The sequence below is a fragment of the Staurois parvus genome, unplaced genomic scaffold (genome assembly GCF_062004578.1).
Source record: "Staurois parvus isolate SC_StPar_1 unplaced genomic scaffold, SC_StPar_1.0 ptg000390l, whole genome shotgun sequence".
Classification (NCBI taxonomy): domain Eukaryota; kingdom Metazoa; phylum Chordata; class Amphibia; order Anura; family Ranidae; genus Staurois; species Staurois parvus.
In genome coordinates, this window is record NW_028318186.1 from 638,913 (window position 1) to 660,148 (window position 21,236).

Consider the following 21,236-nt stretch of genomic DNA (forward strand, 5'->3'; position numbering starts at 1 on the left):
AAGGAGCGCTGCGATAGGTAGGAGGATAACCAGGAGAGAGCAGAGTCTCGGAGGCCAAGAGAGTGGAATTTTTTGAGGAGGAGGGGATAGTCAACTGTATCAAAAGCTGCAGACAGGTCAAGTAGTAACAGTATGGAGTAGTGGCCATTGGTTTAGCAGTTAGTAGATCATTAGTGAGTTTTAGTAGTGCAGTTTCAGTGGAGTGTAGTGCGCGAAAGCCAGACTGTAGAGGGTCAGGAAGGTTGTTGTCAGTGAGGTGGGAGCTCAGGCGATTGTAGACTAAGTGTTCTAGGAGTTTAGAGGTAAATGGCAGCAGGGAGATGGGTCTTAAGTTGTTCAGATTGGTGGGGTCCAGGGAGGGTTTTTTTAAGTATGGGAGTGATGTGTGCATGCTTTAGAGGGGAGGGGAAGGCACCAGTAGAGAGGGAGAGATTGAAGATGTGAGTGAGGGAGCATAGGACAGAAGAAGAGGGTGACTGTAGTAGTTGAGAGCAGACAGGATCCAGGGGGCAGGTGGTGAGACGGGCTTCTGAGAAAACCTTAGTGACCGCTTCAGTATTAGCAAGGTCAAAAGAGGAAAGAGTTGAGGGAGGTTTAGTAAAAGGTATGCTAAGTGGGATGGATGTCTGTGCAGTGGCACAGACATCTGTGTAGTATCTCTTGTATCCCTTTAAAAAAATCTGTCACTTTCCCTAATCAGGAAAAAGTGACAGATTATTTTGAAAGGCTACCCACAATACTGATACTTACTTTACCACATTCACCCACTGCTCCGTTTGTCTGATGGTTGAAGCCAGGCACCAGGTCCAAATACTGTGAGGTGGTAATGTTTGGAAAGTCCTTAATACCGTGTATGCTCTGATATGGACCAAAACAAAGCTTACACAGGTATTAGGTTCGGTTTTCTACGGAAGAGAACAGGGTGGCTGGGGATTGCAACATAGGTTGGTATCGGTGGTGGGGGTGGTAAATGGGCAATGTGACAGATTCTCTCTGAGTATTATCTCAGAGAATTAGTTTACGTTTGAACATTTAAATCTTTCCTATAAAATGTGCTATAAAATGTAAAATTAAACAGGTCTTATCTCTATATGTTTACATATAGCAGTGCCAGGAGCTGTACTTCCATTACTTGCTAAGTGACTTATTGATAAATGGTGTCCTCATCATGCAGGTCACAGAAAATAAGACTCTCTTACTGACCTGGATTGACCCAGTTTGTTCCCATGGCCCCCACCTGAAAATTCCCATTTATAGAAATCAAGAGAATAAAAAGCCATCGCAGAGGAAACCTAAGAACTGCATACAAAGATAAAAGAAAATCAGCCTTTCATTCCATTTTGTATTCTTTATAAAGTCAGTAAAAGCTGAACCTAACCTTCTATAAGTTTTTTTTTTAAGATTTTCAAGATACAGTTAGAGATTTACGCAGATATGGGTAATATACAATGAATTCCCTGAGCATTATCAGCCAGTGTCATGGTATCAATAGGAGCCTAAAGGTTTACAAACCAATAAAATGATGTAGCAGGAGTGTTCTGGCTGTAGCAGGAGGGGTCTGCAGAAATTTGAGAAAGCGTATGGGCAGCACAGTGGCTAAAAGGGTAGCTCTTCCGCCTAACAGCACTACAGTTGTCAGTTCCTGCCTGTAGTTTGCATGTTCTCCTAGTGCCTGCGTGGATTTCCTCCCAAACTCCGGTTTCCTCCCAAACTCCAAAGACATGCTGGTAGGTTAACTGGATACTGTCTAAATTAGTCCTAGTATGTATATGTATGAATGTGAGTTAGGGACCTTAGATTGTAAGCTCCTTGAGGGCAGGGACTAATGTTAATGCACAATAAATATGTAAATTGCTGCGTAAAATTAACAGTACTATATAAGTATCTGTAATAATAAATTGATAGCAAGATGCCTGTCGTGAAAATCAAGCAATAAGCACATGTCCCAGACTTTATGGCACTGTGGTGATTGAATTATATTAATTAGAATTAGGTGATTTAATAACCTCTATCATTTCCAACCATGGTCATTTACAAGCAACATCTTCCTTGACACATTCCATGATATTAGCTTGAAAGAGCAGGGCCCTCGATCCCCTTTTTTTTTCATTGTATTGTTATTGTTCTGTCACATGTTCTGTCCCCCTTTGTAACTTTGTAATGTACAGCGCTGAGTGAACTATTGGCACTTTATAAATACTGTATAATAATAACAATAATGATTGGATTAAGATGACTGAGTTACCCAGTTGAGTATAAGTGCTGGTGTATGTTCCCGACAGTCATTATAACTAAGGAAGCTACTTGATGAATGGCAAAACACCGTCAACATTACGGAACAAGGTTCTTGAAAGAGCCTCTGCAAAGGAGCCAAAGCTTGAAAACAGCAAAGGACTTGCGGCTCATCTGAAGTGCAGTAGCTGGTAGGCCCAGGATGGGAAATGTGTTCATGTAGAATTATAGAGATAAATGAACTTATTGTGCCAACTTGGCATCCTTGGACTCTCCTAGCCACACTGAAACCAAGCAAGGGCTCTCTTGATCACTATGTTAACTGAAACACAGATAAAAAGAGACACTGAAAGAGAGTGTGGAAAGAGAAAACAAGGAACAGCCGAACTGAACTCTCCTTCTTTAAAGTTCACATTACCCAATGTCTAGACCTTTGTATGCATCCAACATAGAAGATAATTTGAAGTTGCATTTTCTTCAGGAAAATTGAGAGTCTTAATCCTTTTATTACTCTTATTTATCCATCTCTGTATTCAAGTACAGGAATATCTAGAATAGATCTAAAGCATACCTGAATAAGATAGTTTGATAAAGTGTTGCAATAAAGAATTACAAATTTTTTAAATTCTTTATTTAATAGTATGTGTCAAAATAGAATAACATATCGTGACATTACTATCGGGTGTAGGTAGACCACCATAAGCATTCTTCAAGTAGAGAACAACTTGGATTGATAACCTTTACATGACCTGTATATAATAGATAATACATTATTAAATTGGAGGCTCATTCATCAACTGCTACTGGAATGTACAATGGTGACTAAGAACTTTAAAGCATCAAGAAAAAACAAGTAGGTTGGTGGTTCCACGAACATAGAAAAAAAACCAAGAGGGTATGAAATGTGCATGGGTTATATGCAATATGGTACAGGTAAACAGAACCTCCAATCGGTTGAAGTGTTCCGATAGAAAAGGTGGCACACTAAGGTGTCTAGGTGGGGTGGGGAGACAAGAAAAAAAAGGAGGGGGGGGGAGAAAGGGGAAGAAGTGTGTGTGTGTGTGTGTGTCTGTGTGGGGAAGGGGGGGCAAGGAAAAAATGTCACCAGCACACTGAGGATCACCAATATGGGTTCAAAGGTTTTAATAAACCATCACATAGTTACACCAAGGCAATGTTTCGGAGTCTCGCAGGACCCCTTCATCAGGCATGTGACGTCACATGCCTGATGAAGGGGTCCTGCAAGACTCCGAAACGTTGCCTTGCTGTAACTATGTGATGGTCTATTAAAACCTTTGGACCCATATCGGTGATCCTTGGTGTGCTGGTTACCTTTTTATCCTTGCTGATTTTGTTCGGTTCCAGCCGACGGTCACTGCAGCACCCACTTATACACACAGCCATTTGTAAGGCAGGAACATGTGCGTTTGGATTATACACTTGCATTCGGGAAGGGGGGGCAGACATACTTTTTTTTACCTCTTTTTTATATAATTTTTAAATGGCTGTGTGTATAAGTGGGTGCTGCAGTGACCGTCGGCTGGAACCGAACAAAATCAGCAAGGAAAAAATGTCACCAGCACACCAAGGATCACCGATATGGGTCCAAAGGTTTTAATAAACCATCACATAGTTACAGATTTAAAAGTATTGAAAGTGACTTTAACATGTTAAAGTGTAAGCTCATCTGTACAGAAAAAAAATGAAAAGGTGAACTAATACTGTACACCTTCCCCACCACCCAGTTCCCACTGTACTTATCTCCGTGGGTGATGGACTGTCAATGCCCACACAGCCAGTGCAGCAGTTTGGGGATTTCAAATCCTCGCTGTTCTCCTTCTTGTTTCTGCAGTACCTCTGGGACGGATCAGTACGATTCTGATTGGTCAGCACTTCTGATCTGTCCCAGAAGTGCTGCAGTATTTAGCAAAGGAAACTTGAGAAAGAAATGGCAAAGAATGACCATTTTCTAGTTATAGAATTACTAAGAGCCTATATCTGAAGGAATAATAAAATGGTCCCATTTTGACATGTTTAACTATAACAATGCAGTGTTTGCTAATTCTGTTTAATGAAATGTTAAACTTGATATACGGAGATAAGGGTGTTTGCTTTCATTTAGTGTAGATATGGTTTGTGCTTTTCTAAATTAACACACTAAGGGCTCATTCTGCCCTTAAGCTGCCAGGGGCAGTAAAAAGTGGTTGAGCAGCAGTGTTACTACACCCCTGACTGTCCATCTAAAGAAGCCATTCAGGTAAAGTTTGGTTTTGCTGTGGCCACAAGGGCCACTGACTTCACTCAAGTGGGTTATAGATCTAATTCCCTGTGAACCTAATACAAAACTCAAAGTATTATTTAATATTTTCTTCTTCAAATCGGTCAATTGTCAGTATTTTTTGCCATCGTAAACATGGTAAAACGAACCCCACTTTTCTTGAGAATAAAAAATGAAACAAACTGAGTAAGAGTTTTTACGTGATAGTTTCACTGTTGATTTAGGTTATTGCATGGCATTGCCGATTACAAGATTTGTATTTATCTAAAAGGAATGCCGTTGAGAAGCATTTACCTAGTTAGGTGGAGTCGCAGTTAACTAAAGCAAATCTGTATGGATGCCCGCTGTAAAAATGCTTGTAAAATTTGGCACAGTGTACCTTACAGCAGTATTAGCACTACTTGGATGTATTTTTCTGCTCCACAGCTTAAACAGGTGATGGCGACAGTATGCATCCATAAGAGTTTTAAAGGCACCATACCTCCCTTCCATTGGTTTCATGTAAGAAAGGCATGGAATGCCCCTAGTGGTCTGGAGGAGAATGAGGCAGAAGGAGTTGGTGCAATCTGGATGGAATGCCATATACACGCATTGTAATATAAATTTGAAGGTGAGAGTCCAGTGAGCACAGAGGTGGCACTGTATTGTGCGAAGTTAACAAGGAGCACGTGTATATAATTTTGGTTTGTATAATGATGCACTTGTTGTGGACTTTATGGACTGATGCATTATTATTATTATACAGTATTTATAAAGCGCCGATAGTTCGCTCAGCGCTATACATTACAAAGGAGGACAGAACATGTGACAGAACAATACCAATACAATGCAAAACATGAGGGGATTGAGGGCCCTGCTCTTTCGAGCTTACAATTTAGGAGGGAGGGGATGGTGGCACAGGAGGAGATAGCTGTGGGGGATGGGGTGGTAGGAAGAGTGGAGGAGGTCGGCAAGTTAGCAGGGGGTGGGGTAGGCTTCCCTGAAGAGATGGGTTTTCAGGGTGCGCCTAAAGGAGAGGAGAGTAGGTGATAATCTGATGGGTTGGGGCAGGGAGTTCCAGAGGATGAGTGACACCCTGGAGAATTCCTGGAGGCGGGCATGGGAGGAGGAGACCAGGGAACTAGAGAGAAGGAAGTCTTGTGAGGAGCGGAGTGTGCGTGCTGGGCGGTACTTGGATATTAGGTCAGTGATGTAGTTCGGGGCAGTGTGGTGGATGGCATTTATTGAGTTTATATGTTTATACATGTTGGAATCCACTAGATATTTATTCATTTGCTTATTTTCTATGATAATTTAATTATGTGACAGGTGTTTTATATAATAAGGGTTTTTATTATCACTAACAGCTGCATCATCTATCACAGCATTCACTTCATTTAATGTGGGAACACATTTTGATGCTAGCAGCAGCAATAGACATTTAAAGAGACACATTCCAAATTCACCTGTATTTTATGTCACATTTATTGAATAGCTTAATCACTCAGTTTTAGGGAGCACGGGAGTTTAATTATTTAATTTAGGAAACAAAGCTTCTCACATTTTTTTAGCATACAATGCAAAGATTTTGGAAAGCCTTTTTTGGTAAAGAAAGCATTCGACTGATTCCAATTTACAGAAAGTAAATTTAAACCCTAATTAAATTTATTATTTTCTATCTTTTGATAAAGCGCCATGTATCATAATCAATTACAATGTTTTTTCACTATAAAATACTGACATCATCCCCTTAAAATCCACACCACACTCAAGTAAGTTGATTTACTAAAACTGGAATGTGAAAATCTGGTGCAGCTCCGCATAGAAACCAATCGGCTTCCAGGTTTTATTGTCAAAGCTTAATTGAACAAGATGAAGATTGAAGCTGACTGGCTACCATGCACAGCTGCACCAGATTTTGCATTCTCCAGTTTTAGTAAATCAACCCCAAAGAGTGTCATATGCATTTTTTTTATTCTTGCTATAGGATAATAGTTACATAGTTAGTCTGGCTGAAAAAAGACAAAAGTCCATCCAGTTCAACCATTATAGATGCTACAGCAAAAGTGACATTTAGAAAGAAAAAAAGGCACACAGACCCTTGGAAGCTGGGATAGGCCTGTCATTTGTTGATTTGTTGGCAATTTTAAACCCTTTTTTCCACTGTAAATGTCAGTGCTGCTGCAGCACGTTCTGTACATCACGATGCTCCCCTTCATGGGCAGGATTTGCCCCCCCCCCCCCCGGCATGAGAGTTAAAGGAATCTGGCATTTTTTTTTCCATAACGTTTATTACAAACAAGAAAACAATACAAGTCAAAAGTATAGCATAAGGGGGATAAAATATAGATCACAATGGTCAAGGCATGTAGAAAGGCACAAGCTTTTAGGCTATACAATTAGTCCGAAACACTCAATCAATGCATAATGTGAAGAGAGGATGTAGACTGCAAGAGATTTCATCCAATCTAGAGGAAGGGCTCTTCCAAACCACGGTTTGGGTGTAGGGCTCTGTAAAATGGCATAGATGTCTAATTGATCTGAAAACCTAATATAATATCCTGGATTCGTATGAGGATCAATGGATGGAATGTGGCACGAAACCAGGTAAGTCTACATAGGAGGGGAATGCAGATCGGTATCTCTAGAAACTGTCAAGTCAAGGGGTACATATGTTTTCAGACATGATATGTGTGCCTAGAAATATGAGGCTGAAGAAAATTAAAAAAAAAAATGTATACGGGAGGGAGCTAGCGATGGTGTGACTTGTGGGGGAATAGAGAAGAATAGGGAAATAGCAAAAAGAGGGAGATGGGGGAAAGGAACACAAACAGGAGATAGCTAGGGGAGGGGTAGGGGCAGAAAGAAGGGGTAAAGGTAGGGGAGGGGTGGGAGAGAGGGGGATAAGGAGAGGAAGAGGGAAGGGCGAGGATAGAGAGAGAAGGAGAAACAAAAAAAAAAAAAACCCCGGGGGAGGGGGGTGGGGAGGTGGACAGAGCCTAGCGAACCACTCAGGGGGGTCGAGACTGAGATCCAGTCATCAGGGGCCTGGTGATAAGGCAAGTCGCAATTCCTCTAAGAATGAAGAGAAGGGCGCTCAGATCCAAGGGGGAAGGTCGGGTAAAACATTTAATCAAGCAAACAAAAACGGGCTCCAGGATCGGGGGCTGTCAAGGAGGGAGACCCATGATGGAGCGATACTCGGGAGTCATTTGGAAGTGGATAGAATCTGGCATTTTTATTATTTCACTTTAAATATTTAAAAGATCTCCGCACCTACCCAGTTAACATTTATTTTTGCATTGGTTCATGTTCCTCAGGTCAATACCCATGCTATTTTTGGCACCCCCTTGTAAATTAGAAGTCATCTACATTAAACTGGAGAAACCATGCTTGAGCAGAAGTGGGGGCCTACTACGCCATCTCTCTTTCACATATAATGACGTTTTAACATCTCTACCCCAGCAATGTGACAACAATTCACACCTCTAGCTATGTAAGTGGAGGAATTAACACCTGTGCAGACTTCCTGACACCAAGGATGGGATATACCAAGAACAATGTGGTTCCAAAAACTTTCAAACCTCCCATCCTGTTCTTAGACAATCAGCATCAGTGATTGGATTGAGGTATCTGTGCTACCTGTGTGGGTATAAATCCTGGGGTATCTTCTTGACATTAAATTGAACTGAAGAAGTGGCTTGTAGAAGCTAGGAAACATCTTCAGCATTACAGAACAAGTCCAGTTGAATGGGGCCAACTACTACTAGTGATATGTACTGGGACAACTCTTGTGCTCACTTGGACTCACGCAGATTAGAAATACAAATGCAGAGAACTTTCAGAGCAACTTAATTCATTAAAACAACTTAAAAGTAACTTCTTTCCCACCGCCCTATAGTAGAACTACTGCTACAGAGCGGCAGAGCTGCGCAAAATCAAGTATATATATATGTGATTTGCATTTCCGGGTAGTGATGTCAATCAACAGGTCCCAACTGGAGATTCCCCGCCGGCACCCAGCAATCGTCGGGGAAAGCTGACAGGAGAGAGACCTGTGTGTAAACAACACAGGTCTCTTCCCTGTCAGCATGGACATGCTGCTTTGTATCTTTACACAGCAGAGAGAGAAAGCAGCAAGGACATGCTGCTTTGTATTTCTCTGCACAGCAGCAAAGCTACAAAGCAGCATGTTTCCCTAGTAAAACAAACACAGCACATAATGTAAAACAGCACACAGTTAACCCTTTGATCGCCCCAGATGTTAACCCCTTCCTGCCCAGTGTCATTAGTACAGTGTCAGTGCTTTTTATTAGCACTGATCACTGTATTAGTGTCATTGGGATGTCAGAAGTAGTTAGTGAGTTCCCACCATAGTCCCGCAATAAGTTACTGATTGCCGCATTACTAGAATAAAAAAATTACAATTCCAGTATATATACCACCATTTGTAGACGCTATAACTTTCACATAAACCAATTAATTTACAGTACATGTCTTGGGAAGTTTTTTTTTAGCAAAGACATGTAGCAGAATACATTTTGGCCTAAATTTATGAAGAAATTAGATTTTTTAACATTTTTTTAACTGAATATGTTTTATAGCAAAAAGTCAAAAATATTGTTTTTTTTTTTCAAAATTGTTGGGCTTTTTTGTTTATAGCGCAAAAAATAAAAACCTCAGAGGTGGTCAAATACCACCAAAAGAAAGCTCTCATTGTGGAAAAAAAGGACATAACTTTAATTAATATACAGAATTGCATTACCACACAATTGTCAGTTAAATTAATGCAGCGCCTTTTCGCAAAAAAATGGCCTGGTCAGGAAGGGGGGTAAATCCTCTTTAGAGCAAGTGGTTAATATGCAAACATTCAACATCACCTTATGTAACTGTACTCCATGGCACAATAACAAACCTAGGACACGTGATCATATATGGTTTGTCTCTTGATCCAGCATGGCACTGGGTTGCCAAGTCTGGAGCCCAATCAGGCTTCTTACCGCCATCCTAGATTCATCTAATTAGTGATATGCTGCATACCTAACCACAATTTTGGAAAGTCTCATGTTCCCTTTAAGTCTATAGAATAATTTTCTGTTCTCTTTCAACTTCAATAGAAACTTTCCACTACAGTGATATAGTTATGTACATCAGATAGGGACTTACAGCTGGGCTCCCTGGAGTAGTTAATCAGTTACCAACCTATTGTAGATCTATAGCTGAAAGATCCATATTCACATTTCCTTCTATTATAACAATAGCTATATGATGTCCACTCACTAAAGAAGCGAAATTAGAGGAAATATTACACACTTTTGTACAAAGATATTAGGTCATATGCCTATTATACCTTATATACAATTAGTGGAATTACTGGTGCTTTCTGTATATAACAACCGATCTCTTCCCTCCTGTACAACTTTACCATATATCAGCTGCAGTAAGAGCTAGAGGAAAAGATTTCACTACTATGAACAACTTCAGAAGACCAGCTGTGGTGGTAAGGATTGTGTTTTAAAGTAATGTACCTAGTGCTTTTGTTTCATATAGTACAGAGAACCTAGAATTTCTGGAAGACTATATTAATCCACTAAGAAGCATGCATCTCCGATATAAGATGGAGGGGAGGTGTACAGATGAACCTCCTGTAGAAAACTCTGGTCTATATCTTGCTCATCTGCTGCCACCTGAGAAGTGCTTAGGAATGAACTCCGTACACAGTCAAAGTAGGACTAGGGCCTGGGTGCACTTACATTGAAGAGACATATTTAAAAAATAAATTAATAAATCTATATATATACAGTCATGGCCGAAATTGTTGGCACCCTTGATATTTCTCCAGGAAATCATGTATTTCTCACGAAACGTATTGCATTAACACATGTTTTGCTATACACATGTTTATTCCCTTTGTGTGTATTGGGACAAAACAAAAAAAGGAAGGAAAGAAAGCAAATTCGACATAATGTCACACAAACCTCCAAAAATGGGCTGGACAAAAGTATTGGCACCCTTTCACAACTGCGGATAAATAAGAATGTTACAAGCATGTGATGCTCCTGTAAACTCACCTGGGGCAAGTAACAGGTGTGGGCAATATAGAAATCACACCTGAAAGCAGATAAAAAGGAGAGACGTTCACTTAACCTTTGCATTGTGTGTCTGTCTGTGCCACACTAAGCATGGACAACAGAAAGAGGAGACGAGAACTGTCTGAGGACCTGAGAACCAAAATTGTGGCAAAATATCAACAATCTCAAGGTTACAAGTCCATCTCCAGAGAACTAGATTTGCCTTTGTCCACAGTGCGCAACATTATCAAGAAGTTTGCAACCCATGGCACTGTAGCTAATCTCCCTGGTCGTGGACGGATGAGGAAAATTGATGAAAGATTGCAACGCAGAATAGTCCGGATGGTGGATAAGCAGCCCCAAACATGTTCCAAAGACATTCAAGCTGTCCTGCAGGCTCAGGGAGCATCAGTGTCAGCGCGAACTATCCGTCGACATTTAAATGAAATGAAACGCTATGGCAGGAGACCCAGGAGGACCCCACTGCTGACACAGAGACATAAAAAAGCAAGACTACAGTTTGCCAAAATGTACTTGAGTAAGCCAAAAGCCTTCTGGGAAAACGTCTTGTGGACAGATGAGACCAAGATAGAGCTTTTCGGTAAAGCACATCATTCTACTGTTTACCGAAAACGGAATGAGGCCTACAAAGAACAAAACACAGTACCTACGGTAAAATATGGTGGAGGTTCAATGATGTTTTGGGGTTGTTTTGCTGCCTCTGGCACTGGGTGCCTTGACTGTGTGCAAGGCATCATGAAATCTGAGGATTACCAAAGGATTTTGGGTCGCACTGTAGGGCCCAGTGTCAGAAAGCTGGGTTTGCGTCCAAGATCCTGGGTCTTCCAGCAGGACAATGACCCCAAACATACGTCAAAAAGCACTCAGAAATGGATGGCAAAGAAGCGCTGGAGAGTTCTGAAGTGGCCAGCAATGAGCCCAGATCTAAATCCCATTGAACACCTGTGGAGAGATCTTAAAATTGCTGTTGGGAAAAGGTGTCCTTCCAATAAGAGAGACCTGGAGCTGTTTGCAAAGGAAGAGTGGTCCAAAATTCCGGGTGAGAGGTGTCAGAAGCTTATTGATGGTTATAGGAAGCGACTGATTTCAGTTATGTTTTCCAAAGGGTGTGCAACCAAATATTAAGTTAAGGGTGCCAATACTTTTGTCCAGCCCATTTTTGGGGTTTTGTGTGACATTATGTCATATTTGCTTTTCTGCCTCTGTTTTATATTTGTTCCAATACATACAAAGGGAATAAACATGTGTATAGCAAAACATGTGTTAATGCAATACCTTTTTTGTGTGAAATACTTGATTTTCAGGAAAAATATCAAGGGTGCCAACAATTTCGGCCATGACTGTATATATATATATATATATATATATATATATATATATGGGCAGTATATAGCAATGCATACAATGAGAGCAGGTTTACCTGGAGCTAGTTCCTTTCAGCCACATACCAGAAGCCCAACATAGCTCAAGGTGGTGAACAGATGAATCTGAATCCCTGTGTACTGTCTTATTAGCGTCCAATGGCACAGAGGTGGTGTTAATATACAGTATATGGACTGGTGGCTTCTGCACACCAAAAGACTTCAACTTAAACTTATATTTGGACTGTAATATCACAGTTGGGCACCTCACATCTAAAGTCTCGCAATATTTTTCCAGACAGTTGATATCTCCCGATGAGTGTCTTCAACAAATCCATCAACACAACAATGTCAGCCACGTTAACCAACTATAAACTAGCGAATGGCCTTGCTTTATAGGTCCCATATTTGGTAACTAGTTTAGAGTTCGGGACTACACAGAGGTGCCTTGAAGTGACACTGTGGCCTCACATGGATCTGCAAATTAATACAACCTACCAAAAAGCGGAACAACTGAGGCTGTCTGATGGACAGAGGGATTTGGTCTCAAAAGAGGTATAGTTCCTCCAAATGAAGGACAGTTGGGAGCTTTGGACTTTGTAATAAATATATTGTATTTACCTGGAAGAACTATTCCTCTTAATTAGTAAAACTACAATCTCATTTCAGTTTGTCTGCATTTATGGTCTTTTCATATACTGTATATTTATGTCCACTAAGATAGTCTAGCACAGCCTTTCTAAATCTTTTTACTACACAGGAATAATTTTCAGTTCTCAGGGAATCCCTGAAAAACACAATTTGTTGGTGGTCAGTGGGAAAATGCCTTTTACATTGGTGGTCAGTGGGAAGAATGTTCTCCATTCAGTGGTGGTGAGAATGCCAACCCTACAGACAGCTAAAAAGTTCATTGGTGTCATGATGCTGGCTCTGCCAAGTATTGCTGGCCCCGGTACTATACAGGCATTATCATATTGGAGTTCAATCAGCAAAAGTTCAAGCAACTTCTAGAGGAACTCTAGTTTAGAATGGTTGGTCTAACATGTAGGAAAATGTATCTTCCTTGCTTTTATTCATTTCTGCACCCTTTTACAGTCTCTCTTTACACTGCTGGTGCTCCTTTTGACGGTCCCTAGTGATGGAAAGAAAAAACATATTGGAAAAAGGTGTCCTGTGAACAAAAATGTGAAGTTTCCATCGGTATTGCATGTCTACATGAATGTTAGCGAGGAGTTCCAGTGGCAGGTAGATGATGAGAACATCAGGTCACTCTCTCCATGGATATACAGGTAATATATTACAATGAACGCATTCAAGAAATAAGTGCACCTGAGCCTATAATATAGACATTAAAGTTTTTGCATATTCTTAACTAGCAGTAAAGAAACTAAAAAAGTACTGTGACGTCCTTAATCCTCAAAGATCCTTAAAGCCCCACTTCAGGATATATTTAAAGATTACATATTTTGTGTTTTATTTGTTTCTAACAGCTTCCAAAAACTTAATGGTTGGTTACATTAGAGGGATAGAAGACTTCCAAGCTTTTGTTTATCATAGAAAGTAAGGCTAGGTTCACACTATTGCCAGTGCAGGACGGTGTGTTTGCACACTTTCAGCCAAAATATGCTGCTCTTTAGCACCCCCCATTCTTAATGGCACCCCTATACATCTGAAAGCATGGTGTGGGACACTGCATGTTGCAAAAGCACCATATGGTTTCACGTAGCTATGTTTTTAAAAAAGGGTCCCACAGGTACAGCAGCCCATTCAAATTAATAGGCTTCTATGTCTTCGCAAACGTGAGCTGCACCACCCACAATAATGTGAACCTGGTCTAAAGTGGAAAGGAGCTGAGGCATCAGTGCATCTGATATGAATTTTGAAGATTCATTTCTCCACAATTCCTTTAGTCACAGAAGCAAAAGAGGGTTTTTTTTAATACTCATTAAAAATGTGTTAATACTTTAACATGCATAGTCTGGGCACAGGTTCACTTGAATTGCTGTGCATGTGTGGTAGCTAATCCTCCTCTTTTTAACAGTAATGATGGATGGAGACATTTCTGATTTAAGCAAATATACATGTTTTGTCCATAAAGCTCTCAATAGCCATTTTCTCCAGTTTTGACCATTTGCCAATTTTTAATTCTTTGTTAGGATGGAACTAGGCGTGTAATAGAATAAATCTATACCCACCCAACTCCCCCCTTTTATGCTGTTCTTTTTAACATCTCATGCACAGTGGACATTTAGGTATGAGTGGATAGCACAAGCTCATTGGTCTATCCCTGCTGGATGGTGCACCGAGTGCTAGTAATGTTTGGCCAATATGCACCCAGTGATGAATGCCCAGAACACAACATTGCCATAGTTGTTAAAACAGGGATCAGATGGAGGTGTACACATAGCAGCGTTAGCATGTCTTGCATTTCATTTAGGAAACATCCAACTGCTGCTTGCAGTGTTTGGCAGGAGTTGACACTTTGCAACCGCATCTATTCATTTCTATTGAAATATGCCGCAAACACACATTTCCAATTTTAGCATCACAGGAAATTTGAGGAGCATCACTTAAAGTGGCTTGAATGCCAGTACAACACTTAATGCACATTAATGGGTGTTAAAGTGTATCTAAAACCAAAAATGTATTATATTGCAGCTTACTAGTCCTTGGTGTGGTGGCTGCATGAATATGTCTTTTTTCGAGCTCCTTGTGATTTATTTTCACATTGTAATCCTGTAAATAACACATTTCCTATCCTTAGGGGAAAAAAAAAACACTCCTCCATTGTATATATGGAGGGAGCTATGATTGTCACCCTACGTCTCCTGATATGTACTACCATCATGTCTGTATCCCTTCATCTCCATTACATGGGGGGCAGGGTGATTGGTAGCTTACAGACCATAGATAAGAAGGAAGATATTCTTTAGTGCAGCTTGTAACAGCGTATACCCAGAGATGGACGCAGTTCAACCATTTTGGTTTCAACCCCCATCTTGGCAAAGGGGTTAACTATCCTGACACATATATTTCTCCCTTATCCTTCCCCCACCCCTCCCTCTCACTGAGAGGAGACATCTGGCCAGTGTGTGTGTATGTGTACTGTTTATGGGTTTATCTAGGCCCAGATGCCGGGAGGCCGCACATTTGTGCGCCAAGAGGTTTAAGGTAGAGGAGTGCACTGGACACCCAGCATATAGCACAATGGCAGCCAAGGTGTCCTCCTGCTGCCTACTGAGCCAATGGGCACTGCTGTGCCTTCCCCCTTCTCAAAACTGCCATTTATGATTGGTAACAGAATATCAGGGCTGAGCTGAAGACAGAACCAAGCTGCCTGGGGAGGGGGAAGAGCAAATCTGGGCAGGGGTAGCAGGGCCATCAATTTAGGAGAAGGTAATTTGGAGAGTATGCACAGGTACAGGGGCGGACTGACCATTTGGAAACTCGGGCATTGCCCGAGGGCCCGGGGTCAGTAGGGGGCCCCATGAGATGCTCCTGGTACCTTTTTCATAGGCTTTTTTGAGTTTGGGCAAGGACACAGGGGCCCCATGATCCCCTATTGCCCGGGGGCCCCATGAGTTGTCAGTCCGCCCCTGCAAAGGGAAGAGATACTTACTGCAAGGCTCACCTCTCTCTCTCTCTCTTCTCTATCTCTCTGTACTCTCCCCTCTCTCAGCAGTAACCTACCATGCTCTGCCCTGATGCCCCCTGTGCACTGCTTGTCACAAGTTATTTTCTTAACTTATTAAAGTATACAGTAAGTTCACCTTTTTAAAAAAATAATAAATGCACATCGGGGGCAGCTGCAATACGGGTATAACTTGTAACATGTTGGAAAAGGTGAACTTATCCTTTAAACATTTATTTTGAACATAGTGTAGAGACATTCTGTGATTAACAAATATAGTGTGGGCAGTGCAATATGCAGGCGGGGCTTTCTGTGGGTGTGACTTGAGTGTGGCCGGGGACAGCGGGGGCCCCAAGATCTCCTATTGCCCGGCGCCCTTTGTGTTGTCAGTCTGCCCCTAGTGGTGCTCCTGCCTCTGCTCCATGCTACAGACTCCTCACTTCTATAGACACAGGGTAGGCTGAAAGATGATAGGTGAGTGGGGGAAGAGGGGAGGACTGTGCTTGCTCCCACTCACACTATGCTCATGTCTCCTTCTTGGCTCCAGAGCTCACCTTTAAGGAGGAGGCAAGGAAATCCTCTCTAGGAGCACAGCATACATTATGATACATTACAGTGCTCTGGATGATTGTGTTGCTGTTTATGGTTCCATGGATTTTTACAAGAAAAAAAAAGGAAAACCCTGTGATTTATTGAATTGTTTTGCTATTGGTTGAAAAACATTTTTCAGAGCAAAACAATGAAATAATGACAAACAATAATGACAAATAGTGCAAAATGATAGTGAAAAAATGACAGATATATGCATATATACATAAATATATATACTGTATATAGAGTATCTGTCTATCTATGGACTTCTTAACATTACCACATTCCGCACTATGTAAGTAATCTCAGACTCTATTTAACCACATCCTCTCAAGCCACGCCCAATATCTAGTGCAATTTTAAGCACGCCCTCTTTTTGCAGCAGCACACCTAGCATGCAGCATTTATTTATTAATTTATTTTACTCAATCCATAGGGCCCATTTTTGATCTTGCACATCGGCCCATTGATTTCATGATACGCTCCTGAATCTAAGACATCATGAAAGCGTTCATCTTTAGTTTGCCAATAAAGGGTATCACTTATACTCCAAACTTTCTGCATTTATTGATGGCTAATTCTGTACAGTACTCTACTGTGGTGTACTAATAGAGGAAAATGTGCCCTCTTGATCTTGCTTTTTCTTTATCTGCTAAGATCAGGTTTACCTGTCTTTGAACAGAAGTTTGTAGGCAAGATTTCTCAGGGTCTTTAATTCCCTATCCATTCATTACCTCCATTGCGCTTCCAGAAAATTGTATAAGCGTTACAGGTATATGTAAAACCTCACCTTGTAAAACAACCTATTCAGTTTAAAACAGAAATGAAAGGCAAAACATTTGTGTATACATATAAAAAAAACATTCTAAATACCTTTTCCCTGTTTTATAAGTGATCACATATCCTCTTAGCTTCTTATGCAACTGAGAGCAGAGAGCTGGGAGAGGAGAAACAACAGCACACTGAATTTTACAGTGAATGGTTATGCAGGAGGGAAGGTGTGTCAGCAGAAGTCTGATCATTGAAGGAGAGCCGACTGAGTGCACAGTGCACCTAGAAAACTGGCCACACTTTGCTTTCATGCCTAGTGTAGTCAGTTTTTACTAGGAAAGCAGAGGGATTGGCTGCAATTCCAGGTATTTCACACAAAGGAAGTAATACAAAGAGAACAGGATACTTTTTCATACAAGTACATGGAACAGAAGGCACATCAGGAATATGAAATGTTGGGTTTACATATTTTTAAAACTCAACTCCAGGAAATCTGAAAAGGCCTCCTTTCTGTGGGGCTGCACCTGCACTGTGAGGGTTAACTGCTTGTTTAGGTCTAGGGAAGAGTAAAAGCACTTTTACTTTCCCGATCCTCTGCTCCAGTGGCAAACAGCACTCCCCCTAACTCTGGTGGTAGACTGTCCCTTGGCGTCATCATGTCTAGTGCAGGTCTATTAATTCTGCACTGGACCTTTGAACGTATGGGGAAGAAGACAATACTGAGTAAGTAAATCTTCTATTCTATGTTTGCTAGACCTAAAAGAGCCGTTAACTCTTGCAATATAGACACAGTACCACTGGAAGGAGGAATTTTTAGGGTTCCCAAAGTCAGATTTTAAATAAATATAAATCCGTTCTCTAAAATCTCATATAAGATATCAGATAACATGCTAATGTAATATCAAAGGTTGTTTTCAACCTCTTTACATCTGTAGCTTTCAGTATCATAATACCTGGTGATACTGCCATGAAGATCCTTTTTCAGGCTCTTCCTGTTACGGGGTGACAACAGTCTGACCTGCATCCCAATAACTTTCCTGTGTTGTCATCCTAGTGGATACTACAAGGCGTGTGCTTGCAAAACCATGTTCCAACATGTTCTAAACTGTATTTTATGAAACAAATATGATACACAGTGTTTTTGCAAACTAATTGTCATCAATTTAGGATTTACTGCACTGGCAGGTTATTCTGGAATAAGACATGATGGAGGTGTAGTACTATCTACTACAGCACTGTTGCTGGTTATTTCATTATAGCTATGGCAGAACCTCCTATCTAGCACCCATTTTTAAAGATCTCAGCAAGTGCAATGGCAGTCTATCTCAGCATCTGTAGAACAAAAGGCTCTTAACAGAAACTAGCTAAAATCCTTGCAATGTATATACTGTAATTTACTTTAAGGGTATTGTTATCTTTCCAGCCATACTTTAACAGTGTTTTGTTTTTCTTCAGCTTTGATGAAAACTACAACAGGTTTCCATCCACCATAAAAAACGCAAATTGCCATGGCAGTTGTGTGGATTCCAAGGGCAATGTAGACTTGAGCCTAGACCCAGCCCCCATCAAGCAGGAGATTCTGGTCCTTCTGCAAGAAGTTAAAGGATGCAAAACAAGCTTTAAGTTAAAGACCACAACGGTCTCTGTGGGCTGCACTTGTGTCCGACACTAATAATAAACAGAACACGCACTATATGGCCAAACGTTTGTGGATCTCTTACTGTCACACCTATATGAGCTAGTTGGACATCACATTCCAAAACCAAGGACTTTAATATGGAGTTGGGCCCTCCACTTTTCTAGGAAGGCTTTCCATAAGATTTTGACATGTATCTGCCCATTCAGCCAAATGAATATTTGTGAGGTCATGTAGTCATGGAGGATGAGAAGACCTGGCCTGTTTTCAGGGTTCCAATCCATTCCAAAGGCGTTCACTAGGGTTGAGGTCAGGACTCAGTGCAGGCAACTCACGTTACTCCACACCACGCTCATCAAACCATGTATTTATTGTACAGCGCTGAGCAAACCCTTTGGCGCTATATAAACTCGTAGTAATAATAATAATTTATGGAGCTGGCTTTCTGCACAGGGGCACAGTCATTCTGAAACAGAAAACAGCCTTCCCAAACTATTGCTACAAGGTTGGAAATGTACTATTGTCCAAAATGTTGTTGTATGCTACAGTATTAATAGCACTCTTAACTGGAAAAACCTGAACTATAAAAGGAGGGATGTCCACTCTTTGGCCATTTTTTAGAATTAAAATGATACATGCAGTAGAAATCCTTTTGTATTGAAAATCCAATTTTTTAACAAAACACACTTAACCTTACGGCTGTTGTTATTATTAGGGTTTTTTTCTGTTTGACGAGGATGTCAATTTACAAATTTTAGTTGTAATTTATTTTTTGACAGTTTGGTTTTCCAAAAGGTACAATTTTTGGAATAAACGATTCACCTTACTTGTGCACCTGTGCCTATTGCTTCAGGTTCCTTGCCAGAACATGGGCTCTGCTACCTGCCAGATCTAAAATCTGAGTAGTATATATTGCTCTAGTTACCTTACCACAGAAAGGCTCTTGTCACCTACCAGGACCAAACACTGAGCAATATCTCTGATACAATTTTTGTAAAATGAACATATTTGCCAGACAGAGAAAAACAATTAGTCCTGCAAATAACAGCAATGATAGAAAGGTTATGTTTTTTTCTGTTGAAAAATTGCATTTTTGTTTTAAAGCTAAAAAAATTACTAAAAAGTGGATATCCCTCTATTATAGATTCAGATGTTTGTAGTAAAGGGTACTATTAATACTACAGCATAGAAAAACATTTTAGACAGTTGTTGTTTTCAATCCTATAACAGAGTTTGGGGAAAACCCTTTCCTGTTCCAATATGACTGTGTTCCTGTGTACAAAACCAGCTCATTTTCATCACACCTGCACAGACCTCTGACCTCAACTCTACTGAACACCATGGGCAATTTCCTTTACTGTTCATTATTTGCTATTCTTTTGTTCTAAATTGTATTTTCAATTCAATAAGGATTTTATTGCAGGGATCTTTTTTTGGAATGCATGTGTATTACTGTATAATGTTGATTTTTTTTAATTAACTAAAATTTTCATGTGGGTTCTTGCTCTTTGAAGCATTACAAGCATCTACCTGGTAATATATGTGTGCTTCTATGGGGTGGGCATTAAGAAAAACAGAAAATGAAATAATTTGAGGAGGTGCTAACATAATCTTTTTTTTTTAGAAAAAAATACATAAAGTATTTTGAAAAATAAGTTAATAATTATTTAATTTCTATTTTACAGATTGATTAATTAAATTTGGAAAAAATTAAATAAGCACAAAACTGTATTTGTTGCCTATAACAGCCTATAGCAGCCAATCCAGACTCTTGTTTCATTTTTTTTTTAATTCAGAAGTCCCATACTAAATGTGAGATTCTATCTTATTGTTGGCAGTTTGGTTTGCCAATAGGTAAATTTTTTTAGAATACGTGGTTCACCTTACTTGTGCCTATGGGCTCTAGTTACCTTGCCACAACCTGGCTTCTGCTACCCGATAGACTTAAGCTCTGAGTAATATTTTCGTATACTTGGTAAAACGTTTGGAATGCGTGGTTTACACTACTTGTGCACCTATAACCAGGGGTGGACTGACCATTCTTTGAAAACATCAGAAATTTGGAAGCTTCAACCAAAAGTCCCATTGAAATAATTGGGAATTAGGTTCAGGCTAGAAAAGTGTGTATTACAGGGAAGAAAAAGATGCTACATTGTGTACAATGATTTCAGAAGCTCCTGGGAGATCTGTCTGATGAGACGATGGGGCCAAAAAAAAATTGTAAAAATTAAATATGGAGACACAGCTTGGAAAAATCATAAAAAACAGCACATATCAATCCTTGAAGCCCTCACATTTTGACCTTGTTAAAAAAAATCATATCATGGGTTTTAGGGGGTTTGAAGCTTTGGTGTTCTTATACATCAGCAGAAGGAATATGGCAATGAGCAATTAATGTGAAGTAATAATGCAAGCCAGGGACACTAAAATATTGACAAGTGGCAAGATACTTGGTGGTGGCAAGTTAATTACAGCAGTGAGCAAAGGTGCACAAGTAGTGTAAACCAACTTTTTCCAAAAACTGTGCCAAGGATAGCAAGATATTTCTTAGAGTTTTGGCCTGACTGCTGTCAGGAGTCTTAGGTAGCAGGTAGCAACATCAATAAGAACAGGTGCACAAGAAGTGTGAACCACAAATTTCACCAGATACAGTAATGTATTATGG

The 21,236-nt window shown here is 40.3% G+C and overlaps 1 protein-coding gene across 1 annotated transcript; it reads left to right on the plus strand.

The window, feature by feature from the left end:
• The first annotated feature begins 9,959 nt into the window (after positions 1-9,959).
• LOC149455532 (interleukin-17A-like) lies at positions 9,960-18,607 on the plus strand. The gene is made up of 3 exons (XM_089685980.1): positions 9,960-9,989; positions 13,038-13,231; positions 18,391-18,607. The coding sequence occupies exons 1-3, from the start codon at positions 9,960-9,962 to the stop codon at positions 18,605-18,607; spliced, it is 441 nt and encodes a 146-aa protein (XP_089542106.1).
• The last annotated feature ends 2,629 nt before the right edge of the window (positions 18,608-21,236 follow it).